Source organism: Sarcophilus harrisii, chromosome 1 (genome assembly GCF_902635505.1).
Source record: "Sarcophilus harrisii chromosome 1, mSarHar1.11, whole genome shotgun sequence".
NCBI classification, from domain to species: Eukaryota; Metazoa; Chordata; class Mammalia; order Dasyuromorphia; family Dasyuridae; genus Sarcophilus; species Sarcophilus harrisii.
This window is the reverse complement of record NC_045426.1, coordinates 255,345,469-255,373,321: the sequence shown is the minus strand read 5'-3', so window position 1 is coordinate 255,373,321 and position 27,853 is coordinate 255,345,469. Positions and strand designations below refer to the sequence as shown.

Below are 27,853 nucleotides of genomic sequence, written 5' to 3'. Positions count from 1 at the left end.
GATTAGAAAGGCAGCAAAAAACTGAGAAAAAATTTTTATCTCCAAGGGGTCTGACAAAGGCCTCATTTCTAAAACACAAAAAATTGACTCAAATTTGTACGAATACAAGCCATTTTCCAATTGATAAAAGAATATGAACAGACAATTTTCAGATGAAGAAAGTGAAACCATTTCTAGTCGTATGAAAAAATGCTCTAAATCACTATTGATCAGAGAAATGCAAATTAAGACAACTCTGAAGTACTACTATATATCTCTCAGATTGGCTAAGATGACAGGAAAAGATAATGATGAATGGAGGGGATGTGGGAAAACTGGGATATTAATACATTGTTGGTGGAGTTGTGAAATGAGTTAACCATTCTGGAGAACAAAATGTAACTATACCCAAGAGTTATCTGCATCCCAAAGAGATCTTAAAAAAGGTGAAAGGACCCACATGTGTAAAAAGAGTATGTTATGTTATGATCCACACTCAGTTCCCACAGTCCTCTCTCTAGATGCAGATGGTTCTCTTCATCACAAGATCACTGGAATTGGCCTCAATCATCTTATTGTTGGAAACAGTCATGTCCCTCAGAATTGCTTTTCATATAGTCTTGTTGTTGCCATGTATAATGATCTCCTGGTTCTGCTCACTTCACTTAGCATCAGTTCATGTAAATCTCTCCAGGCCTTTCTGAAATCATCCTGCTGGTCATTTCTTCCAGAACAATAATATTCCCTTATATTCATATACCATGACTTATTCAGCAATTCTCCAACTGATAGGCATCCACTCAGTTTCCAGTTTCTTACCACTACAAAAAGGGCTGGACAGGGTAATTCAACGAGATGATTCAGGCCAATTCCAATAGATTTGTGATGGAGAGAGTCATTTGCATCCAGACTGTGGGGATTGAGTATTGATCACAACATAGTATTTTCACCTTTTTTTTGGTTTGTTTGCTTGCTTTTGTTTACTTTCTCAGTTTTTCCCCCCATTTTTGATCTGATTTTTCTTGAGCAGCATGATAACTGTGGAAATATGTATAGAAGATTCATATCAAGAATGGGGGGGAAGGGAGGGAGAAGGAGAAGGAGGCAAAAAGTATTGGCCTCTTGCCAGGAATTCAGTTACTGAGGATCAGTGCAAGTAAAACTTGGTCCAAAAGAAGGCAGTTACTCTAGGACAATGAACAGGCAGTTATAATAATAATGAGACTTGGAAAAACAATTCAAGTCTATTAGTTAAGAAAAAGAAAATCAAGTTCAGTTTAAGTTTCAGAGCAATTGTGGGAGAGAATTTAGAAGTCCTAATAAATTTGAAGAAATAACAGCAATAACTCTGTTATAAGGAAAAGGACTATTTGGAAATTTAGAGAAAAAAAAAAAAAACCTTTAAAGCCATCTAAATTGCAGCATAAACTATTTCAAAGAAAACTAGAGCATGAAAATTCAAACACATCGAAATATGAGATTATTCAATTCAGGGTTTTTCTAACACTTCTAAAAGCAATTTATTTGAACAAAAATGAATATTGTAATTAAAGCATGCCCTCCCCCAAAAAAGATTAAAAAAATTATATACCCTCCTCTAACTTCTTCACAGAGGTTTGGGTATCCATATATTTTCATATGACCTTCATATGTTGGTTAATTTTACTGAATTGCTTTTCCCCCCTTCTCTTTCTTTTATATCTTTTGTTATTATAGGTTATTACAGTGGGTTCACTGGTTAGGAGAGAAGGGAGCAATGTATGTGGGAATGAAGATGATGTAAAAAAGGATCCAATTTTTTTTGAACATTCATTTTTAAGGAATATCTGTATCTATAGCATAAGTTGAAGTCAGTAGCAAGTTATTCAAGTTTTAAGTATAACTGCAAAAGAATCATGTGCATAGGTTTAAAGGTCCAATTTTTAAAAGTAAATAGACAAGGACTTGTACTTTCTGATAGCCTTCTTTAACTACATGACACTAAGTTTTTTCTTACAAAGGGAGTGTCTATGCAGTCAGGGCAGCAACCATTTGATGTCTCTACCACTCCAGAAAGATTAAATTAACATCATTGATGTGACTGTATACCTTAAGATGTGAATACATTTGCTTTTTAAAATAACTTATTAGAGCCAGGCTAAAATATAAGTAGTAGAAAGGTAGAATAATTCAAATCTCACCGGGCCACTCCACCATAATCCAGGCCTTCTTCGCCACGGAATTTCACCATTAACCTCTTTTTTAAGTCTTTTGGTCTCATCTTCATTATCTGACGGTAAGATTCCTACATATGAAAACAACAGTTCTCAGAGAGAGGTGGTTTTTTCCTTTTTTCTTAAAATTCATAAAAGCATCAAAAACAGAGATTTTCTACATTGATGTAGAAAGCCTTTGAGTAAGCATTTCTTTTGTTAGGGACTCAGCTTGACTCTTCATTCTTTTTAACACCTTGTTCACATGTGTTAAAATACAGGTCAGTCAATAAACATTAAGTTAAATGCTATAGTGAAGGGAAAACTGGAATTTAATTGTAAATGAAATTTTTGATTACTTCAGGATATGATAATAAACTCTAAAGTTAAAGATTACTTTCAATACAACTCAATAGAATTGAACCAAAATGAAGACTCATTTGTAGAACTAGGATTTTAATGGAATAATTATTAGTTTCTTTTCCTTTCCAAGAGAGAAAGAAAAAGATTCCCTGGCAACCAAAACTCAGTTGAGTTTTCTTCAAAAAGGTTCTAAAAATCACATGAAATTCAACAGTATGAGAACAAATTAGAACCCTTTTCTAAAATAAACAATTAAGTCTTTTCCAGGTCTTTATATACCTTGTATACTTTGTATACAGAGAACTTATTAGAGAGACTTTGCCTTGTCCCAACCTAAGATCCAAATCAGTAGTAGAAATAGCTGCCAGGGAATGAAATGAATTTCAAATTTTGTTTTACTCTTGTAAGCAGGGAGGGGGGAGAAGAAAGAGAAAAAAATACTAACAATGAGGTATATCTAAATTTAGAAAAATTAATAATTAACTATGAGATTATGTATATACCTTAATATCAGCAATAATAATGAAAATTATTCTAAGCATTAAGAAAAATCAGTGTCATAAATATATAAAAACAACACCGGAATAGGTTTCAGGAGACCAATTCTAGTTCCAGCTTGGTAGCAATTGTATTCTTTACAACTCAGTTTCCTGATACATAAAAACTGGGGAGAAGGATGAAAAGTTTGGAACAGATGCCCCATAAAATTCCCCCATAATTCTAAGATTATGAATTTTCCTCATTTGAAGCCAAAAGAGATTTCTCAAGGGGAAGATCACAACTCTCTTTAGTACTGACTTCATCTCATTAGCTCACACAACATCTCTAAAAGTAAGGAGCATTTAAACCTCGCTATCTGCCACTTCGGATTTTGCCTCTGCTCATTTGACATTCCTTGGATAGACTGATAATACATTTCCTTCCCGCTTTTATCCCTACAGTATTTGCTGATGCCCAAAGATGATCAAGATGCAATGGGATGACTAAAGGTTTTGCCTTACAGGGATGTCTGTTTTAAGACATGACTTTAAGGGACCACCTGAAGAGGAACTTACTAGGAGGGATACTTATTATTTTAGAAAAGTTTTATACTGATAAAGTCTAAGTATTCATTGGCATCTTGCATAGGACCTGTCTGATCTTAAGAATAAATTTCACAAGAAACAAATTACATAGGAAAGAGGAATCAAGAATTGAAAAAGTCTTAATCATGAAAATTGCTTCACATGCCTGTTGTCCTGTTGTCGTACAAGGAATGTACAGGTATAAACTGCAGGCACATCAAGTGTAGCCAGGCACAGAATGATTCATTATGCTTGTATGATACCAGTCTCAATACAAATCACAGGCTTTGGCTTATTCAGAGGTCTAGGTTTAAACTTCTCTCTGGGGGGAATCATTTTTTGGGGGGAAGGTGATAAGTATGTTTATGATTCTATTAGTTAATGGTATCCTCTCTACCAATGCAAATCATAACCCCTGCAGTAATGTGTAATCTATGAGAGCTATCTAGGCTGAGGCAGTGACCTACGAAGTTATTTACATTTATTAACATTGGACTTGTATCTTGCACTGGGACTGTATCAGAAATGGGACATGAACCCAGTTTTTCCTGATTCCAAAACCAGTTCTCTAGCCCCTATGTTGTACCACATCACTTAAGAGGAAATATGATTCTAAAAACATCCAACAATAAATCTACACCAAGCTCTTCCTGCCTCATTTGGAAATGAAACAAATGCCTCAATACAAAACAAAAAATAAAAGTAGGTCTTAAACAAAAAAAAAATTATTTACAGAATGGTTTTATTAATAATTTGGGCTACCTTATAGATCTATAATCTATGTCTTACTCGGAGTTGTAGTGTTCAATACCTCAAATATTTCTTCTCTGGATACTTCTATGCGACAATGCCCAGCTTGGGGTTGCTGAAGAGAAAGTTCATGTCTAAGGACTTTTAATTTCTGTACTAAATCTCTCTCATATCTCTGGGCAGGAAGCTCTTCGTCTTCTAACGACCCTTCATTCGGCACTGACAAAGGCTGGCTGGGTTCCTTTAGTTGGCATTGGTGACTAAAAAGGAAATACAAGTAAAATTTACTCCAAAAACAAAGGCCTGAGAACTGCAAATTATTTAAAAGTCTGATTGTAATACATATGTAGTATTCTTACAAAGTAATTCATTACACAGACTGGGACATTTATTAAGCAAACATCCCAGGAAACATAACTACATATCATTTTTACCTAAAACAAACAAACAAACAAAAAAATGTATGCTGTTAGAGCATCTACAACAATTCTCAATTCAAAATCTTTCTGTGATGAAGGCAGTTAAGTAAGCTTTGATAGATAAGATAGATAGATGCATAATGACTACAGGTAGCATTTACAGTGAGTGCTGAGTGGGCACTGATGAAAAAAATCTCATTTGACTTACACAAACTGATGCTGAGTGAAATGAGCAGGGCCAGGAGATCATTATATACTTCAACAACAATACTATATGATGACCAGTTCTGATGGACCTGGCCATCCTCAGCAACGAGATCAACCAAATCATTTCCAATGGAGCAGTAATGAACTAAACCAGCTACGCCCAGAGAAAGAGCTCTGGGTGATGACTAAAAACCATTACATTGAATTCCCAATCCCTATATTTATGCCCACCTGCATTTTTGATTTCCTTCACAAGCTAATTGTACAATATTTCAGAATCTGATTCTTTTTTGTACAGCAAAATAATGGTTTGGTCATGTATACTTATTGTGTATCTAATTTATATTTTAATATATTTAACATCTACTGGTCATCTTGCCATCTGGGGGAGGGGGTGGGGGGATAAGAGGTGAAAAATTGGAACAAGAGATTTGGCAATGGTTAATGCTGTAAAGTTACCCATGCATATAACCTGTAAATAAAAGGCTATTAAATTAAAAAAAAAAGAAAAAAATCTCATTTTACTTCTCCAGCATGAAGAACACATTAAGGGCTATGACATTTCATTAGAGTGCTGCTTACATAAGAGCTTTATTAACGGAGCTGCTTAATAATAGTTTCAATGAATTTTATTTAGGATATGTAGAAAAAAGAAAAAGGTGGCAACAGCATATGGTTGTAGTACTAATAGGTAATTAAAGATTTTAAACTACGTAAATGCCCAAGAAAACACTTGGAAGAGTTTACTACACCTATTTCTTACTAACATTATAGAGTAAGTTATGTTACCAAAAAAAATAAAATAAAATAAAATAAAAAAGCAGCTTTTTCAGAGTCTGAAGCTAAATCACAAATTAAATAACAAAAACTTACTTCATAATATGATGCAATCTGGGATCCGTAAACTGGGTTGTTCGGTTATTATGATCTACAAAATATATTCTCCCAGAAACTGTACTTCTAACTTCCCAGCCTGGTGGTAAGGGCCCAAGTTCATCACAATTCACACTGTTAAGGTCTCTACCAAAAAAAAAAAAAAGATTAGTCCATCTTAGAAAGATAAAGTAAATGAATATGTTTATCAAAACCACAGCACTGCAATTCTACTAAATGGTGTGGTCATTTGGCCACAGGGTTAAACATCCAAGTTATATTGAGAACAATAACTGCCGAACAGCCAAGCCACAATGCAGCAGGAAAATTTGACAAATCAAAATTAAACATTCAGGACTTGAAACTATTTGATGTAAAAGGAATTTGCTTACAAAAGAGAAAGGGAGGATATTGCAGCATCATATGACTTAAAACATTTCTGAATTCACAAAATTAAATATTAAATTTCTTTGACTTACTCCACATATTTCTAGCCAACACCAAATTTTTCAAAGGTGACAAGTCTATATTAAACAGTGTTTGAAAAACAATGATGTATGTCACCTAACATTCCTGTGTCATGGAATATAATGAACATAAAAAATTCAGAGAAACACATGAAGATAGACACTCACAGGTACAAAGTGAAAGAAATAGAGGCAGTAAGATAATACATGCAATGCCTATGATCCTGTAAATGGAAATATAAAAACCTGAAATTGAACACCACATAACTGTTGTGATCAGGGCCACTCCCCAAGAAATGAGCATTTATGCATAGGCCTACAAGAGTGAAGTAACGCATACTGTCAGGCTCAACTAACATATCCCTAAGTTTTGCTGAGCAGTCTTTCCCCCCCTCTTTTTAAATTCTTGTTACATGGGATGGTTATTTGGGGAGGAAAGGAAGGGAAGGAGATATCTGGAAACATAATGTAAAAACGGAAGATATCAATACAAACTTTTTAAAATGTTAAAAAAAAAAAATTCAACCTACCTCATAAAGAGATAGCCCAAGGATTGTTACCCCAAAATTTGCATTCTTTTAAGCAAGTATTTCTCAAGTAATCATTTGATTAATTATTCAGAGAAGAATGTCAGTGGCAAAAGCAGAATCTCTGGAGTTGGAGGATCTGGCTTCAACTGCTGCCTATGTAACAGTAGTCAAGTCATTCAAGTCATCTGGGCCTTAGTTTCCTCTTCTTTAAAATCAAAGAATTAGACTAGATGCCTTCTAAAGATCCCTTCCAGTTTAAAATTTACTATGCTATTCTGTTATAGTCTTTTAACAAGACCAAATAACCTTAACTTTCTTACAGCAGGCCTTAAAGAGGCCATATTTTTTGTTTTCAGGTATTTAAATTCTTTTTTTTTTTTTTTTTTGCCGAGGCAATTGAAGTTAAGTGACTTGCCCAAGATCACACATCTAGGAAGTGTTAAGTATCTTAGGCCACATTTGAACTCAGGTCCTCCTGACTTCAGGGCTGATGCTCTAAAATTACTTCACCACCTAGCTGCCCCGAGGTATTTAAATTCTAATTACAGATCATAAGTGTAAGTTCACTCTACACTCATCCTAAATGGAAGCAAGCTAAGCCCAGATGAAACAAATTCTGGATAAAAAAAGACAGGGAGCAATTTTAAATACATTTTTAACAACTCAGTAGTTATTATAAAGTAATGCTCTCTTTAGACTGAAAAAGGAAAAAATCCAAGAGACATTTCAGAGAGCAAAACGTAGTATCCACTTGATCTGATTTCATAAGTATTGATTCATATTTGGGAAACTTTTTTTGGAGTCATCCAAAATCTTTTTATTAATATTTGTTTTGTTTTTATATAGTATTTTTTTTCCCAATTACATGAAAACTTTTAACACTCATTTTTTATAAAATTTTGAGTCAATTTTTCCTCCTTTCCTAAAAGGGTAAGCAATCTGATATTTAATCATGTAAAATTTATTTCCATTTTAATCTCATTCAAGAACTCAAATTTTGACTCTTAACCATTCTCACAACTTTGACATTATTCCTTTTATACACTTGCTTCTTAGAATATAGTTTCAATTTTTCAAAAAAAAAATTGTGAAAGAAGAAACAGTAAAAAATGTACAATTTGCAAAAGGAGAAATAAAAACAAACATGAAAAAATAAAATGAAAATAGTATGCTTCAATCCACATTCAGATTCCATAGCTCTTTCTCTGGATACAGATACATTTTCTATCATGAGTCTTTTGGAATTGTCTTGGATCATTCTCAGCAATATAATGAGAAGGGCTACAGCTGTCATAGTTGATCATCACAAATGCTATTATTATTGTATACAATGTTCTCCCGCTTTTGTTCACTTCATTTTATATCAACTAATCTAAGTCTTTCCAGGTTTTTCTTATTATTGTTTCTTATAGCACAATGTATTCCATGACATTTATATTACCACAACTTGTTCAGGCATTCCCCAACTGATAGACATTCTCTCAGTTTTTAATTCTTTGCCACTACAAAAAGAGATGATAAGAGATTTTGGCAAATGGGAATTTCTTTGAAACACAGTTCAAAAGAAGAATTTTGGGAAGAGAATAAGATAAGACAGAGAGTGAGACTCTCTTCAAAGATGAAGCTACTTTAGTTTTAAATAAGAACATGCACCCTGAAAATTGTATCTGAGTTTCAAATAAGACCAACTTTCTAGAGTGCATTTGATTTAATCTAGAGCAAGAAGGGAGATCTCTTTTCAAGATATACATATGCTGATCAGTTTTTAAATGATTCACTTCTGTTTCAGCAGCTGTCAAGTTATAATATGCTGAAAGTCTGGAAGAGAGCAGCAGGGCTGTGCCTGTATTAAAGTCATTAAGGAAATGTAAGACTGCTGTAATAAGAGGAGTCATTTTGCTGCTGCTTCTTCAAAGTTCAGTTTCAAACATAATGGGTCATATCAGCTCTACTTGGGGATCCAGGCAATGATCAACTAGGAAAGCAGCTTTGATCATGTGTAGTTGTAGAGACATACCTTGGTATTCTAGGGTCATGCCATGTGCTCACGCCAGTCTGTGTGTGCAAAAAGTAAACTTGTCCTTGGACTGTCGTTCTTTGTTCTGCAATGAAAACACAACAGAGCAACTACAATTACTTAAAATCTAGGAAAAATTTCAAGCAATCCCATCAGTTCTTCTCTTAAGTGTCTGGACATTTTCACTGTTCATTTTTACATCTCACAGGAGAATACAATCTGAAAACAATGCTAGCTAGCTTCTGACAAACTATCATAGATCACGATTTATTTTAAGGTGCTTATCCAACTTGCTCAGGTATGGTGCACCATCACCACCACCTTAGGTTAGCTATATTCCTGAACTTAACTGTTTATTAGTGATTATGTAATTCTGACCTTAGCTTTCTTTTTCTTTATCCTCAGATGACTATTACTTTTGCTTTCATTTCCCATATCTAAATTACCATCTTTCGTTACTTTCGTTACTCAGTGAAGATTTTTGCTTTTGTTGTTTTCTAGAAATGGTCACTTCTTCATTTCAACCTCAATACCATCCTTTCTATAATGGAATTATGGAACTTGATAAATCTTTCTTTACTGCCTATTCTAAGTTCTATTTACTATTTCTTCTCCTCGTGTTCTCACAATTTAACCATGATGGCAGAAACTAAATTTACAAGTAATTTTTACAAGTATTTACTTCTTATCCCATTTATGCAGGGATAACACCTACAGCTCTTGAAGCTTGTTTTCATTTCTAAGGTGTCTGCTTTTACCCTAACAAAACTAGCATAAAGCGCAAGCATATAAATTATGAACACAGAATCAAAACAGTTTTTTAAATAAGCAATGTGGAACACTTTGGCTAATATTATGAGTAAATTTACCATAGCCTTCAGGTAGATCAGGGGATTGGTGGCCATGTGGTCGATTTTGAGGGGTCTGGATATGACCTCGGACCTCAGGATTTCGAAGTCTCTGTGCCTGAAGTCTTTGATCCTGACTTGGAGATTCCACAAATCTGCAATTTCCTCCACCTGCAGCACCAGTACTATCTGTATATGGGGCTGGTTCCTCCATAAAGCAGCTAAGTGGCCTTCCAGGACCTGAATCTTCATAAACCGTTCTGAAACAGGAAAAGTCACAATGTAAAAGGGGTCAAAATGTGCAGGTTAATAAATTTGGAACTTTAAAAATTAAATAAGTTGGGGAAGCTAGGTAGCATAGTAGATAGAGCACCAGCCCTGAAGTCAGGAGGACTTGAGTTCAAATTTGGCCTCAGACACAACAGAAGGACGGAATTTTGAAGTGTTCTCTTCAGTTATACATACCCTTCATTTTCTAAGAGTCCTCTGCAGTCCACAACAGAGCCTCCAGTGCCTATTCTGTCTCGTGTCTGTAAACTGACTAAAAAAGCAAAGGAAATCATGTATTAAAACCCATCTCATTCTATGGTAACTTGTGAGTCATAGTGGATTTCTAACTTTAAAAGTATGAAGCAGCAAATATATAACCCCAAGTAGGAAGCAATTTCTCCTACCAGAAAATAGCACCACAGTAAAAGAATATCTATTCTGACACTTGTTACTTCAGGTCAGAAAAATATACTTTATTTCCTAAAAGTTAGCTCCTCAATCTTTGCAAGTTCTGAAATTTTTAAAGTTAATAATTCACTTTGGTTAAAGAGATAAAAAGATGGCATTGTTAACAAAGGCCAAAAATACAGCAAAGCATAACTTTGGAAATTCACTACCACTAGATGTCACCATCAAGGGAACTGATAAGACCTCAGGCTCAGTATCCCATTTACCTCCTCTATCCCCCCACCCCCAACTTTCCAGTATCATTTTCTAAAACATCCAACAAAGAAACCAAGAGCAAAACAAAAGCATGTGATGTGTACATCTTCAGTGCTTGAGTACTTTTTAAATTTAAAGTAGCTTTTCTAATTTACTCACCCATGACCAAATTTACCATGGCAATCTCTCAAGGCAGAGTCATATAATAATGTTTGACCTGCATTTTTATAAGATTGTCTGGGTGATGATCATCAATTTTCATTCCAAGGAATTTATCTTGAATAATATGGGTATGGCCTTTGTTATATCTACCCAAGGACCCTGAACAACAGCAGTACTAAGCTATTTCACGAAGTAATAATTAAAAATGAACTAGCATATATCTAATATGTGTATTATGTATGGTTTTCCAAAGCTCCTTCACTGTTTTAAAATTTTTTGGTTACTAAAACTTTGAATTGCTATAGTTTATGCTGAAAATGAATTCCTTAGAAACATTCTTTGCCATTCATGAAATATGATGAACTTTGTGGAGAAAAACATAATTTCCCTAATTCTTCACAAGACGGCATCATTCTTATAATCAATAATTACATTTTAAAATGCTAAAAAAATTTAAATTAAATTCTAATAAATATGAAATCTGTACTTGGAATAATCTATAAGATCTTTTAGCATAATTGTTATTTTATATTCATCTTAAAATGATGGCACAAGGGAGAAAAGAAACAGATAACAATAATAAACACTATGAAAGACAATTAATCACAGGAGATAATCCTGGTGACTGTTTTGTTTTTTAAAGTGTTTGTGATGTTGTAGGAAGGTTCTTTCAACAATTGCCAAGGATGACATGTTTTCCAGATATAAAGAAGGGAATATATCACACTATGATTTTACAGAGATGACAAAATACTTACCCACTATTTGGCCACGAACTGCATCAGTATCTGTGGGGTTTAGTTTGCATAGATCCAAACGCTGATCTGTAAACAAACAATTCAAAATTTAACCCAAGGAAATGTTAACCGGGGAGTAAGGTAGAAAATTTGTTTTCAGTATTCAAATAAATAGTGTCTATTTAAACTACATTAAAAAGCAGAACACAAGCCGTTGGTTCTTACATCCAGTATCTTTTAATCTGCTGATGGCATTGGAGAGGAGACGCACACACCCCAGGAAGCCAGCTCCCTGTTTCTTGTGGATTTTCTTGTGGTTCCACACACTAATGGTTATCGAATCAGTTTTTCCAACATATCTGAAAAGATTGTACAAATGGAAAATTCAATTAAGTTTTGGTTCTACACTATGCCATCTGATTAAAACTATGCAAAAGATTCTTTAGAATAATGAAATATTGAACTTAATATATGTGAACTGTTAGCAGACTTAATAGTGGACTTATAAACTGTATTTATATGGGGATGTTTGGGCAATAGTATACTCAAATACAAATAATTAAATGAATATTGATTTAAATAACTCCTGTGTTGAAGGAACTCTATATTATGTGCTAGGGATAGAAAAATAAAAGACAAAAATTGTTACCCTCAGGGAGCTTATAATCTTCAAAAGAATAAGGAGAGTCAGAATTTAGACCCAGTTCTGAAATGGGTCATAAAGTCTTCTGTCCCAACATGATGGTTAGAGACTAAAAGTGATGAAAACTTCATAAACAAAGATTTTGGAACTTTAGGTATGTATTTTTAAATGAACAAGGCTAATTTGAGAAGCAGTGTAGCACAGAGGATAGGAGGCTGGCTTTTTAAGTCCACCTTTAAAAAATATGAGTGTGGTAACCATGGGAAAGTTCCTCAACTTCTCAGTATTCCAGGCAACTCTCGGAAAAAAAAGTTTCTATATGAAACATTCTGTACACTGAGAAAATCCAGGAGGTCAGAACCCTCTCTCATGTTCCCTTTTCCTACTCCCCCCAAGATTTTGGAATTTAGCTACCAATTTTGTCATAAATAAATGGAAAAATGGCTAGTTCATCCCTTAAGGTTTTTGTTTTTTTTTCTTTCCCCTTTATATATAAGCACATCTCCCTTTACTTTTCTAAATGTGATTTCACAAAACACAAACTTACAGATCATAATGCTGATTCCACTTAGGATCCAATGTGTTTTTCACGGTATCAGTTGAATGGCATTGACCAGACCCATCAACCACTATTTTTGCAAAGGGATCAGGAAGTCCTAGACAAGAGTAAAAAGATAACATCTATATTTAAAGAAATCTATTACCAAAGATCCAACACTAGGGCTAGAAGGGATACTAAAGCATCTAATCCAGGAAAGAACACTGTATATTTACAAATTCCATTCAAAGTTAAGAAAGAAGAAATTGTAAAATAAGCTTTTTCTAAGAAATTCTAAGAGAAAGAGATCTAATTGATCTAATACTTAACTAAGAATTCTAAATACATTTGTATTTGTTATAAATTCTTGGGCACCTAAAGTGGAGTCTTAAAAACATGTCATAGGGCAATTTTATAGATAAGAAAGCAAATGTTAAGGGAATAAAATTTCATAATCATAGGATCTTTGGATCTTAGAGACCACAAAGTCCAACATTTATCCATCAAAACATCTCACAACCATCCCCACCCTCTACTCCCTTATCCCCAGTACATGTCCAGTGGTCCACCCCCAGTTTCTGCTAGAAGATCTCTGGGGGAAAAGTATTCATTTCCCTGATAACACATTCCATTCTACATTTACACTCATTTCCCAGGAAGTTTTCCTTTACATTTTGCTGAAATCTACTTCCCTGTAAATTCTACATATTTGCTCTTTGGAACCAAACAAAACAATTCTAATCTCTCTTCAACATGAAGGTTAATTTGGAATAACCAATAATAAATCTATGCTATCACCTTAAATTTCTTCTTTCTTCATGACTAAACTCTTTAAAAAGGACATCTGTAATAAATGCCTCCACTTTTTCTCCTCAACTCTTTCTTAACCCTTTAATAAACCAGTTTCTTCTGATCTTATCATTTCACTGAAACAACTCTTTCCAAAATTATTAATGATTTCTATATGGCCAATTCCAATGGCCTTTTTCAATCCTCATTCTTCTTGACCTTTCTGGTACCTTTGACATTATACCTTTTCCTGGAGATTCTTTAGGTTTTATAGATACTAGTCTCTTCTGGTTTTCCTTGATATCTATCTGCTCACTTCTCAATCTCCTTTGCTGGATACTTATCCAAATCATACTTTCAGACTGTAATTATCCCTTAGGGTTTTGTCTTTTTAACTAGCCTCCAATCCTGCATCTCCAACTATTTTTCAGATAACTGGATGTCCAGTATTCAACTTAAAGTAACATGTTCAAAATGAAATTTATTATTTTTCTCCTTATACCCTCCCCATTACTATAGAAAGCAACATTATCTTCCCAGTGGATCAAGTTCAAATGTCTGAATCCTCATTATCTGTCCCCTCTCCCCACATTCAAGCTTTTATCAAGACCTGATAATTTCTAGTATGGCAGAAATTAGGCATGGACCCACACTTAACACCGTATACGAAGATAAGATCAAAATGGGTCCATGATTTAGACATAAAGAAGGAGATTATAAATAAATTGCAGGAACATAGAATAGTTTATCTCTCAGACTTGTGGAGGAAGAAGAAATTTGTGACTAAAGACAAACTAGAGACCATTATTGATCACAAAATAGAAAATTTTGATTACATCAAATTAAAAAGCTTCTGTACAAACAAAACTAATGCAAACAAGATTAGAAGGGAAGCAACAAACTGGGAAAACATCTTCACAGTTAAAGGATCTGATAAAGGCCTCATTTCCAAAATATATAGAGAACTGACTCTAATTTATAAGAAACCAAGCCATTCTCCAATTGACAAATGATCAAAGGATATGAACAGACAATTTTCAGATGATGAAACTGAAATTATTACCACTCATATGAGTGTTCCAAATCATTATTAATCAGAGAAATGCAAATTAAGACAACTCTGAAATACCACTACACACCTGTCAGATTGGCTAAGATGACAGGAAAAAATAATGATGATTGTTGGAGAGGATGCGGGAAAACTGGGACACTGATACATTGTTGGTGGAGTTCTGAACGAATCCAACCATTCTGGAGAGCAATCTGGAATTATGCCCCAAAAGTTATCAAACTGTGCATACCCTTTGACCCAGCAGTGCTACTACTGGGCTTACACCTCAAAGAGATACTAAAGAAGGGAAAGGGACCTGTATGTGCTAAAATGTTTGTGGCAGCCCTGTTTGTAGTGGCAAGAAACTGGAAATTGAATGGATGCCATCAATTGGAGAATGGCTGGGTAAATTGTAGTATATGAATGTTATGGAATATTATTGTTCTGTAAGAAATGACCAGCAGGATGAATACAGAGAGGCTTGGAGAGAATTACATGAACTGATGCTAAGTGAAATGAGCAGAACCAAGAGATCATTATATATGTTAACAATGATACTGTATGAAGATGTAATCTGATGGAAGTGCATTTCTTTGACAAAGAGACCTAATTCAGTTTCAATTGATCAGTGATGGACAGAAGCAGCTACACCCAAAGAAAAAAAACACTGGGAAATGAATGTAAAGTGTTTGCATTTTTGTTTTTCTTCCTGAATTATTTTTACCTTCTGAATCCAATTCTCCCTGTGCAACAAGAAAACTGTTTGGATCTGCACACATACATTGTATCTAGGATATACTACGACATATTCAACATATATAGGACTGCTTGCCATCTAGGGGAGGGAGTGGAGGGTGGGAGGGAAAAATCGAAACAGAAGTGAGTGCAAGGGATAATGTTGTAAAAAAATTACCCTGGCATGGATTCTGTCAATAAAAAGTTACTATTAAAAAAAAAAAAAAAAAAAAAAAGACCTGATAATTTCTTTTGGAATATCTTTTGAATATGTCCTCTTCTCTTCTAACACTGTTCCTATTGTGTAGCGCAGACACTCATTACCTCATACCTAGACTACTGCAATAGCCTGCAGGTGGTTTTGCCTCAAGTCTTTCCCCTCTCCAATCAGCCACCAAAGTGATTTTTCTTAAAGCTCAGGTCAGATTACTAACTTTATTTATTATCAGAATAGCTTGTTTACAATATTAGGTTGTCTATCTGTGAAGAAAATGACTATTAAGTAAAAAAGTCCAATGAAGTTCTTAAGATTAGTATATAAGAAAATCTAAACTTAATAACAACAGTTGGTGACTATTTGGAAAGTAATTTTCTACTTTATAAAAAAAAGATTCATAGTGAGATCTCTTTAACCATCAAGCTTTGCAGATGAATAATATCCACAGATTTAGAGCTAGAAGTAACCTAAGAAGGCCAGCTATGATTTACTATTCAGCTATGCGGCTCATGGTACGCAGACAACTGGACAAGTACATGAGTCAAGAACACGAGTTCAAATCTAGCTTCAGTCATGTACTATTTGTGTGACACATACTGTGTCACTTAATGTTAGTCTCAATTTCCTCAATTCTAAAATTGGAGTAATAAGAGCACTTAACTCTCAGACTTGTTATGAGAATCAAGTGAAAAAATATTTGCAAAAGTACTTAGCACAATTCCTGGCACATAGTGGGGACATACAAATGCTTATTTCACTTCTCCTTGCCCCAGGAATATAGTACAATATTTACACAGTATTTGCAGCAAGATTTGAATACAGTTCTTCCTGATTCCAAGTCTAGTGCCCTAACCAAAGTTCTCTGTGTGTGGAATAGAAAAGGTTTTCTTCCTCTTAGGTTAGTAATCTCTAATCTGTGATTACATGAGAATGAAGTCATGGGTTCTTGTTTAGGCCAGGCTATGTTAGTCCACTTACTAGAGGACAATATTACTGAACACACCCAATGACTTGTTTTAGGCATTTATTTAAAAGGTTTAAAAGTTCAAAAACATATACATGTAAAGAATTTTGTAGGTCAGAAGTAATGGGCGTTTACTTACTGAAGAAGTCTTTCTTTGCAAGGTTCTTGGCACAAAGTACTGAAAAGAATAAGAAAAAAAAAGAGTTAGCACTTGTGAAAGAGATTTCATTAAGACTTTTATTCTACTTTTCTGTAAGAGAAAAAAAATAAAAAGAAACATTTCTTCTTGTTATTTTCTTTGCAAATATGATATATTAAGCAATACAATGATGAAGAATTCAATTTTTTTTCTTGACTTCTGATATGAACTATTCAAGATAATGAAACATACAGTTTAAATTTCATTATGCTCTTTTACAAACCTACAATTTTATTAATATCAAAACAGACCTGTGTTTAAAAAAAAAAAAAGTTAGAATTATTCCCTGCTGCCTTTACTTTTTTTTTTTCTGCCTTTACTTTTATAACTAAACTAACAGAAAAAAGGAAATAGACACTATACATTTCTGGCACTGTGATTAATAATTGGACCTTTGAAATTCAAGTTCAATGTCTTTATAAAGAAGTGCCAATTGTTATAGTTCTTGATACAGAAAAGTCACACAGATCTAATTATATCACCTTTACTTAAAATTTTTTCCCCTCTGATTTACTATTCAAGATGGCAAACTGATCCAACTTGCCCTCAAATCATTCAGTCAACAGCTCATTATATGACAGTTTATATGTGGGTAATACTACTCACTGGCTCTAAGAACTCTCAATCTATACTCTACCCCTTAGACAATTAAGTGCAGCACAGTGCTTGATACTTTCTAGGTACTTCAATAAATATGTGTTGATTAATTGGATCTGAATGTCAAGGTGTCTGCCTAGGAAAGCAAGAAAGGAGGAAGAGAACATGAATGATAATAGCTCAAAAAACCAAAAAGCTAGAGTTCTTCTGAATCCTGATTTTCTCATGAACAAGTTGCACGACCTAAAGTAACTCAAGTTTCTTTGGGTCTCAATTTCTTTATTTATAAGATGAAAGAATTGCACTAAGTGAATTCTTCCAATTATAAAATTTTGAGTCTATGACCAAGCATGTATTGAGTGTCTGCTACATGTCAGGCAGGGACTGTGCTGGATGATAGGGTAAGAAAAACAAGAATAACAGAGTCATGCAGTTAAATATTTACATGAAGAATGCCAGATGTAATAGTAACATGTACTATTTAAATATTTTTATATGTGATACAAAATTAATTCAAGGTAGGTTAGAGAGGAAGGGCACTAGCAGTTAGGGAGATCAGGACATTCAAGTATTTGATATGAGTTCAGGAGACTCTTAAAGAGGTAAGCTGAGAATGTATTCTCACCAACAAAAAGACATGGAGGTGACTGATGAAGCATAATGTATGAGCCACAGGAAGAAGTTTATCTAGAACAGAGTTCACAAGGAGGAGTAATGTAAAATGAAACTGTAAAGGTCAGTTACAATCAGAATATACAGAGATTTAAATGCCAAAGAAGAGTTTAAATTTGATCAAAGGCATGACAAGGAGAGACCGAAATTGACTAAGAAAAGTAGATCAGTTCTTATGGAAAATACTTTGGCAGGTGTGTGGAGAAAAGATCAGACGATAGACTTGAGGCAAGAGACCAATCTGCAATCTCCTGTAATAGTCAAGAGAGAAAGTAATACTTTCTAGAAAGTTAACAGTACTCAAGAAACTTACAGAATTGTAAACTATATCTCGTTTCCTGGTTGTCAACTGCTACAATTTTCCCTATAATGTGACCTTCCATACCATATGTGCAGTATCTCATATATGCCAATTTAAAATTATCTTTCCCTTTAGAATGCACAGTTTTTGAAAGTAGAACAATTTTTGCCTTTCTTGTATCACCAGTGCTTAGCATAGTGCCTAATAAATGCATACTAACTGGAAGCTCAAAAAACAAAGCAAAAAAACCCAACAACTCATAAGTGATAAACATAGAGAGAAAAGTTTCAATTGAATGATTAGGCTGTTAGCCAGAACTTCAGAGGATTTATTAAAGAATGAGAGAAGAAACAGAGGCACTAATTAGACTACTTTTTCCCAAGAGTTTAGCTAAAAATTGGAAAGAGAACAATAGATTTAGTGAGGTCTATGTTCTTAAAGGATGGAGGAAACACAGGTATGTTTCTAGGCAGTAAGAGAGAGAGTAGGGAAGAAAAGGAGAAACTGAAAATTAAAGAAAAAAATTGAGATAATGATGGAAGTAATCTGCTGGAGATGTGAGAAGATGCAATCGAGAGTATATGAAAAAGGTTAATTTGGTTTGGTAAGCAAAAAGAGTCACCTCATCCACAGAGACAGTTACTAACCAGTTTGTGTGTGTGTGTGTGTGTGTTTGAGTGTGTGTTTGAATGTGAGTGACCACTACCCCCTATCTCTTGTAAAACATGTCTTTGTCAAAGGACTCTTTTCCCAAGCTCCTCATAATCTGATTTAGCAGAGGAAAAATTAGCAAATACATAATGACCAAACTGTATTACTAAAGCACAAGTCTGACCACATCACTTGTTTGTTTTACTTCCAGTGGTTTTCTATTTCCTCAAGCACCACCAACCACCATTATACACACACACTATGATTCACCCAAACAGGCTTATTCCCTGGTTCCTCATACCCAACACTCTGGATTGGATCCCTGTGCCTGTAATGTACTCATTCCTCATCTAATCTTCAAGAACAGCTCAAGTTCTATCATCTACATGAGAACTTTTTCAATTCCTTCAGTTTTTAATGTTTGCCTCTCCCCCAAATTACTTTGCATACACTAATCTATATAATATTATAGACATCATATCATATATATGTATATTATAATCTATAATGCGCATACACACATATAGTCTATGTGTAAACATTTTATTTCCCACTCAATAGAATACAAGATGATTGAAAACAGGGACTACTACTTCCCTATGTTTGTATTATCAGTGCCCAGCACATAAGATTCTTACTACTCAGTAAACAAATGGACACAAATAACATTATCTAATTTAAAAGTTAAGTTGTTAAATTCTATTGTGCTAATCTGAGAGAAACTTAAAAGAATCAAAATTTCTGAGTATAATCTCACCCTTGATCTGTGACTCACACTTCACAATTGCCATGGACATGTATGTAATTTGTTTTCTTTCAGATTTCCTTTTTCTCTTCCTCTCAGCTTTACCCTCAAATGTAGCCAATTCTCAAAGTGTGGATCAGGTGTCCTGGAGGATCCAGAGACTGCATAAGGAGGTTTGTGAGGTTAAAACTATTTTTAGAATAATACTAAGATTTTTAAATTTCTAATATGGTAAACATCAATAGTTATAACATATATATACAAAAGCTCTTGGGGGAGGAATAGGCTCTCAATTTTTAAGAGTGCAAAGGAGTCCTGAGACCAAAAAGAGAACAATACTCTAATTAATATAAAATATTAAATAAAGGCAAAATTTACTGAATACATATACCAAAAATTTAATCACCATTTAGATCTTTTGGAATTTCAAGTTTTGTTACCAACATTCTATTATGAAGCTTCAAGTTAGAAAATTTATATTTTTTCCAAAACTATAATTAGATATTGTGTTTATGTAAAGTTAGCATGGAACCCTCAAATCTACAACCTAAAAAACAAAAAATAAGAAGCCAGCCTTTTAAAAAAAGAAGTCATGCTATAAGTTACTTTTATTTTAATAAAAAAATAAAACTATAATCTGAGGCATTAACATATTCACTGTTGTCAGATAGCCTAAAATGGACATGATGCCATTAAATTTAGGATAGGTTGGTAATGCTTTTGCAAAAATGATAAAAAGTTTTTTATAAAATTAAATATATGTATATTATTAAAGTATAAATTCTCCTGAAAGAAATGATAACTTTAAGTTCTATATTTCTGGGGGAGTAATTTTTAGATTTTAGAAATTCACTTCCATACTGTGAAGAGAACAAAACAGCATAATGGAATAGAAATGAACAGAAGGGAGTTGGAGCTTTTTAGTTCTGCTCCTGCTTAGGGGACAGGTTTCTTGAACTTTCTGGGCCTCATTTTCTCCATTTGTAAAAGAAAACCAGGGACAATAGCAATACAGGATGACTTAAAAATCTATAATTCTAAGTTAATTCTGAACATAGGTTTCAAATGAATTGTTTGCTCAAATTTAGAATGTAGCCATCTTTCACATTTACCACTCAACTTAAGGCTCATTATAGTGGAATCTGATTACATCATAAAAGAGAGGCCACCCTTGTGTTATATGATTGGACTCTTAGGATCTGCTTATATATTAAGATTAATTAGGGTCATATTTGAATCCAGTTTAGTTTATGATATATAGCCGCCTATTTTAAAAACCTTTTTAAAATACTGAAATAAAAATTATCTTCACCCATTCTGGTAGGTAAGATGACAAAACCAAAACAAATTGCTATATGGCAGCGTCATTAGCAAAGTAAATTAAGTGGCATCAAGTCCATCCATATGCAGATCTAAAAACTAAAAACTCTCCAATGATTCACACAAATAGAGAGCAGTTATTGACATAAGACTGAAAACTACAAGAAAGAACACTTACTTAATCTGCATCAGTCCAACTCTGCATTTGCTATGTGAAATTGTGTGAATCTCTTTACTGCTATAGCTCCATAGATTCCTAATCACATTCCCACAATTTTCTAATGGCAGAGATATAAGATTGAATAAGATCATGCTTGCTGATATGTAAGGTCTATGGAAAATGATTTATATGTAAAAGGCACATTCAAGTAGTAAAATAGACCTTTATCAGCTGCTCCCTCAATGGAGACCCAGGGGCTACAAAAATGTCACTTATAGTCCTATATGCATGGCCACCTGATATATTTTCAGAATACTTTCATCCCAGGAAATATTCCTAATATTGATCTTTGGCTTCCCTTTTCCTTATATCAATTTTGCACAATGTTGCAAGGTTAAATCTCCCTCAACTACTGCTTTTTTGCATGTCATTATCCTATCTATGGCTTCCTATAATGGTCACAGCTTTAAATTCAAACATCCATTTGACTTACAATGTCCTCTCTGATTTGGCCTTATGCTATATCCAGTTTTTCCACACTCCTGAACAGGTGGCTCCCCACTCCAGTCCACTCACTGATCCCATACATCCCAGGTTTACTTTTTCTTCACATCTTGCTCATACTAGTCCCAGAAGCAGTATGGCTCAATGGAAAATACATTGGCTTTAGAGATAAGAATTCAGCCCTTGCCTTTGTCACTTGCTGAAGGATCTCAGACAAACTACTTAAAACCCCTCCTCTCCCTTGAGTTTCCTTATCTATAAAATTAGGGACCTGCAAGACAGCCTATACCTATAGGGCCCCTCCACCAATGTTAAGTTTGAATCTAAGTCAAAACCCCATGATCTGAAATGTTCTCCCTCCCACACTTATCTAAAAGCTTATCTTTCAAAGAGAACTTATGTAAGCTTTCTGATTAATCTATAGTCATCCTTTTCTCTTTTTCTTAAGTACTGCATTTACAAGAGATAACAGTTTACTTGTTTTCAAATTGTTTATGGATAGTAATTTTGCAAGTTCCTTGAGAACAGAGTATCTTTTTCCTGCATTTCTACCATTATCAGAAGTGATAATTTGTATAGCAGCCTAAAGTTTGCAAAGATATATATATATATAAATCTTACATAAATCAACAATTCTGCAAAGTAGGTGTGACTGGTATTACTATTTCTGTTTTATAAGTTCCCAGAAGCGTAGAATCATTACCTACTAGAGGCTAGTTAGTTTAATATGCTACCACAAGCAATTTTGTTGAAAATTTATAAAGGTAAAAAACAACAACATTTAAGAGCACAACGAAATAAAATTCAATCTGAATCATCTGTCCTCCCCAATAATTTAAAATGCTTAAACAAAATTTCCATTAATTATAAAAATGAAGATAATTCTTTATCAGAAAGTACTTAATCCATGTCCAGTAACTCCCTTTGTTTTGTCCCGGAACAAAAATTTCCCCTAATTTGCCAACTCAGAATGAAGGTTTTATTTTTAAGTTTGTTAATGGTCACATTATACTGGATTCTAACTTGCTGTAGTAGTTATCCATCTGACAATTTAGAAGAGGCAAAGTTGAAGATCAATTTTTTGATTATATCAGTGAGCAGAATACTTTCTAGTAACATTAAAAAAAACTGCAAATAGAAACATACACACAGACACATTCTACGAGGTAATCTGAAATCAGAAGACCTAAACTATGCCCAAAGTTCCATTTTATTATTTGCTTACTAAATTATATGAAGCAAAAAAAAAAAATTTAAATACCAATCAATAAACATTTAAGTATCTACTTTTTTTTTCTAGGCACTGTGCTAAGAAAGCCCTAAGTATACAGAAAGAAGCAAAGAGAGTCCCTATCTTCAATAAGTTTGTGATCATTTTTTTTTTTTGGGGGGGGGGGGGGCTGAGGCAATTGGCAATTGAGTGACTTGTCCAGGGTTACACAGCCAGTAAGTTTAAGTGTCTGGGAACAGATTTGAACTCAGGTCCTCCTGACTTAAGGCTGGTGCTCTATCCACTGTACCAATTAGCTGCCCCAATGTTTTTAATCTAATGGAGGAAACAATAGGCACATAAATATATTTAAGTTATATACAGGAAAAAAATAGGATATAATAGACTAGAAAGGGTTGGAAAAGCTTTCAGTGAAAGATGTATTCAAAGGAAGCCAGTCAATAAGCAGAGTTAGGAAGGGAGAGTATTCCAGGCATGAGGGACAGTCAGTGAAAATGCTCAGTGTGGAGAGATCAAGTCCCAAAAAGCCAGTGTCAATGCTTGAGAGTAAGTTTTTCGTCAAGAAAACCCTATGGACAGTATTGTCCACAGGGTCACAAAGAGTCAGACTTGACTGAACAACAAACAAAAAAAAGGGAGTAAGGTCTAAGAAGACTGGAAAGATAAGATAGGTTTATGAAGAGCTTTGAATGCCAATCAAAGCATTTTGTATTTGTTCTTAGAGGAAATAGGGACCCACTAAGTAATGAGTAGAGGTGAGGTATAGAGGGGAGAATGGTGGGGATGAGGTAACACGGTCATATCTGCACTTAACAAAAATCATTTTGGTGGCTGAAGGGAGAATGGACTTAAGGAAAGACTTGAGATGGGCAAACCTACAAGCAAGCTATTGGCAGGAAGTGATGAGACCTTCATTAGAGTGGAGGTAGTCAGAGAAGGGAGTATATCTGAGAAATGTTGCAAAGGTGAAATTGACAGGCCTTGACAATATTGGGGGGGGGGGGGGGGGTAGGTAGGAGAGAAAATATAACTTTTCAAGGATGACTCCTAGGATGCAAGTCTGAAGGACTTGCCCTCCACAGGGTTGAGTAAGTAAGGTGTTGTTTTCTACAAGGGACAGGAAAGGTATTGGGGGTGGGGTGGGGTGGAGTAATGGTTTAAGGGTAAAGATGAGTTCAATTTTAGACATGTTTAGTTTAAGATATCTACGTGAAAGCAGTTGGAGTTGTGAGATTAGGTGTTAGTGAAGAAACTGGAGCAAGAAAGATTTGAGAATTGTCATAAAGAAATGGTAATTAGATCCATGAGAGTTTGTGAAACCACCAAGCAATATGGAGCGAGAAGAGGAAAGGTACCAGGGCTGGATATATTGCTGTCTCCCAGCAAAGGAGACAGAGGAGCAGTGACATAGCTAGGAGAAAAATCAGAGATTTAGAGAGAAGAGAGTATCAAGAAGGAACGACTGATCAACAGTATCAAAGATTGCTGAAAGATAAGGATAATGAGGACTGAGAAAAAAAGTCACTGGATTTGGATTTCACACATATTACCTACATGTCCCAAACACATTTCTGACAATAAAAAAAGGCAAAATTATTTCCACTTTGGAGAGAGGAGTCTTTAACCTCTTTAAATTTTTTTTAAGGGTCAGGATATGTGATTTCATCAGTGTAAATGATATAAATGAATTTCAAGTGTAGAACTCTTTCTACCAAAGTACAATCATTTTATTTGCAATGTATTGTGTCAGTTGAGAAATTCAATGACTAAATTTTATGGCCTCTCTGCTGAAATGTGTGAAAATCTCAAGGATAGGAAATCAGGACTACAGGGAAGTCCCACATAAGGAAATTCCTTCTCCCAAAGAGCTCAGTACTTTCTCTGAACTTATAGTTTTCGCCATGAAGACTAGAGGTGTCCAACACCTAAGCACCTGAAGTGGCCCAATGTAAGTAGGTAATATTTAATGAAATATATGAAAATATATAAATATAAATACATGACATTTTATTTCAAAGTTAAGTCACTCTGTGCCCTTCAGGGCTCTTTCAGCATAGGTCAATGGCCTCATTTCTAGTTGAGGGTGACATGCCTGGCCTAGACCACAAAGAGGTAAAGGAACCTGCCCAGTCACACAGGTAGAAAGTGCCAGAGGCAGACCTTAAATCCAAGTCTTTCTGATTCCAAGGAAGTCTAATGCCCTCTCCTATATATTATCTGCCTCTAGAACTACTAAGACATCTTTTAAAAGCCCCATTAGTATTCTATTTATCTGGGGAGCTAAATTAACCTTTGATGGATGAATCAATACAGGGCTAAGCATAAAAATACACTTCTCTGTGATTGTAGATGACTGTGCTATTCCATCTCTAAGCAACAATCACCCTTGCCCCTCTCTGAAACCAGTTTCTCCACGAGTAAAATAAAGAATGCAATACTTTTAAAGTATCTCTTCAGGACAATCTCTATCAACAGTTCATGGATCTTTAATTAAACAGAATTTTTTTTTAATTAGAAAAGAACAGTGGTATCAATAGTTCATTTTTATACAATTTTATCAACAGGAATATTTTCCTTCCCAATGTTTTTGTATGAAAAATTAAATTTTTTGAAGGGGCTTTTTACTTCGGAGCACTTTGCAATTAAAATTCTTTAAAAATCAGTATCTACTTAATTATTTGATTCCAGCCCCTGACAGTGTTTTTAATTGGATTGCATTTTTCTTTTATATATAACTCCTTATATATCCCTCATCCACATAGTGACATTATATGGCACTGCTTAACTCCAAAGCCACTGTGTTCTCAAACAATTTCTAAGACTTGTTACCTGACAAGCTCATGGTGACTTTCCAATGGGAACTAATAAACAATTTGTGACTTCAGTTTCCCCAAACCATTGGGAGCTAAGTTTGCTTCCAGAATTACCAAATTGGTTGGTTGGTCTATATAATTTATGTACATGGTCTATATATATTACGCATATGTATGGTTTGTACAGTTTAGCCAAAATGTGTGATAAGACTATGCTAGCATGTCCATACCATATAGTTTTCAAGTCTTATCTCTGATTTCTGGCTATTCTTTCTAATTGAATACTGATTAGAGTGAGTTTTGAAGGAAAGCAGACTAAATATCATGCACTTAAAATAAAAGTCTTAGGTGCTGGATTTGGTTATATGATTGTATGGTTGCATGATTTAAAAATTATTAAAAAATTCTACAGTTTAAAACTGGACAGAAAGAAAAAAAGTAAGACTAGTTTAAGGCTACTAAGCAAGTGAGATCAAGATGAGGAGCCAATTTAATGAATCAAAACAACTATTCATTTTTATGCTCCTTCATCAAGACAACTGGACAGAGTGATCAGCTATCTATACAAACATAAGTATTTCAAGGCTATTAGTCTCTAAATTTGTATAGTGTTGAAATAAAAATACAACCACACACTTCCAAGATAACTCTACAGTGTCTATTGCTAATACATGACTTATTGGTAGAAAACAGAAAAAAATTAAAAAAGATATAAGGATTACATTTTCCATTTATCTCAGCTACCCATCCATACCTACCCAGACAGTTTCTCAGCAGTCTTGGTCCCTAAAAGACAAAGATGCACTCTTGGTATTTCTAGATAAAATTTGTTTGGCTATTTGTTGATCTTGTTTTTATATTTAAATATCCCCTCCCATCTATACATGTTTACACTAGTTGGATTTACTAAAAATTTTAATGAGTTAAACTCTACAAAAGGGGGAGGGGAAGACAATCGGGCAGGAAAGATAAAGCAATGTTTTGTTGTGTTAAAGTCTACAAAATAAAGCAGCTAACAACGAACTTAGAAGATTGTTTTATTTTTTTAAAAAATCACATCACATCCAAATGGTTTAATAGCTTTTGTGAAGGATATTTTAATGCCTGAAGCAAGTACTCCTAACTCATTTCTTAGTGCAGTCACTGAAATCAATTCTGCTGCTTCTTTCTATCCTCTGAGCTGGCCAGTAAATGTCCCATTTAGGATTTCCACCGCTGGGCAACTCATGATGGTTCCAAAATGATATTATTCCAAGTTGGGGGTTATTTATGTTCTAGGTAAAAAAAAAAATTAGTCCATAAAAAAATCTATGTTGCTGAAGGCATTAAGTGTATAAAAATATAATATTCTTAATACTATCCAGAAGATGGAAAAAAACACTCATTTTATTCAGAAATCGAAGGAAATTAAACTGTTAGGACAGGGTTCAGTTTTCCTCTATTTTGTTATCTGATATAAAACTTTGTTTTGCTTAAGGATTTCATTCTTTTTAAAAGTATAAAATACCAAAAAAAAAAAAAAAAAAAAAAAAAGTGATAGAAAAAGACAATTAAAATTAAAAAAAAAAAAAAGACAATTAAAATCCCTAGGATTTGGAGAGAGTTGACAGATTTTTTTATTATGGACATAGTCAAAGTCAAATAGTCTGTTTTCCCCTCTCCCCCCCTACCCAATTTAATAATCAATAGCTTTAAAGATTTAGAACTGGAAAAATCCTAGCTTAGGACAAAGTCACCTTGGAGATCATTTTGTCTATCCCTCTCCCCCCATTCCTCCTATTGAAGATGTGAACTAGTTTCTCCATAGTCTAGGCCCAGCACTTTGTCCATAGTATCCTGCCTCACTTTGTCTCTAGATAGTTGGTATTTTTTATAGTAGCATCAATATCAAAAAAGCAAAGAAAACATTTCATGAACAAAAATTTAAAGTCAGATTTTACAAAAAATTCTTGAGAACACTTTAAGTTTGTACCACTGAAAGAATATTCTGGATCTGGAGGTGATTAAATATTCTTTTTCCAACTATCTCATTAAATATTCTTTTTCCAACTATATCACTACTATTTCCCAAAGTCTCCAAGTACAAAATATCAGAAAGAATCCTATTGAAGATGACTAAGTAATTAGCATTTCACAGTATTTTGCATTTTTTCTTTTTAGACCTATGGAACAAAAAGAGTCA

General features: G+C 34.2%; 1 protein-coding gene and 1 long non-coding RNA gene across 5 annotated transcripts in view; both read right to left on the bottom strand.

Moving 5' to 3' along the window:
- The window catches only part of SMURF1 (SMAD specific E3 ubiquitin protein ligase 1), a 108,479-nt gene that overhangs the window by 26,890 nt on the left and 53,736 nt on the right, over positions 1 to 27,853 (bottom strand). For 3 of the 4 annotated variants that reach the window (XM_031940635.1, XM_031940629.1, XM_031940642.1), the window contains 10 exons: positions 16,618 to 16,656; positions 12,732 to 12,840; positions 11,767 to 11,900; positions 11,563 to 11,628; positions 10,175 to 10,250; positions 9,731 to 9,969; positions 8,862 to 8,946; positions 5,848 to 5,994; positions 4,410 to 4,608; positions 2,160 to 2,263 (listed from right to left, as the gene is read on the bottom strand). In XM_031940635.1, coding sequence (XP_031796495.1) covers positions 2,160 to 2,263; positions 4,410 to 4,608; positions 5,848 to 5,994; positions 8,862 to 8,946; positions 9,731 to 9,969; positions 10,175 to 10,250; positions 11,563 to 11,628; positions 11,767 to 11,900; positions 12,732 to 12,840; positions 16,618 to 16,656 — 1,198 coding nt within the window. Of the gene's footprint in view, positions 1 to 2,159; positions 2,264 to 4,409; positions 4,609 to 5,847; positions 5,995 to 8,861; positions 8,947 to 9,730; positions 9,970 to 10,174; positions 10,251 to 11,562; positions 11,629 to 11,766; positions 11,901 to 12,731; positions 12,841 to 16,617; positions 16,657 to 19,655; positions 19,789 to 27,853 lie in introns of all 4 variants that reach the window. The other variant, XM_031940648.1, reaches the window with a different exon arrangement.
- LOC116419618 overlaps positions 26,696 to 27,853 on the bottom strand; it is a 31,704-nt gene continuing 30,546 nt past the window's right edge. The window contains exon 2 of the long non-coding RNA XR_004229874.1: positions 26,696 to 26,945. This is a non-coding gene — a long non-coding RNA (uncharacterized LOC116419618). The remainder of the gene's footprint in view (positions 26,946 to 27,853) is intronic.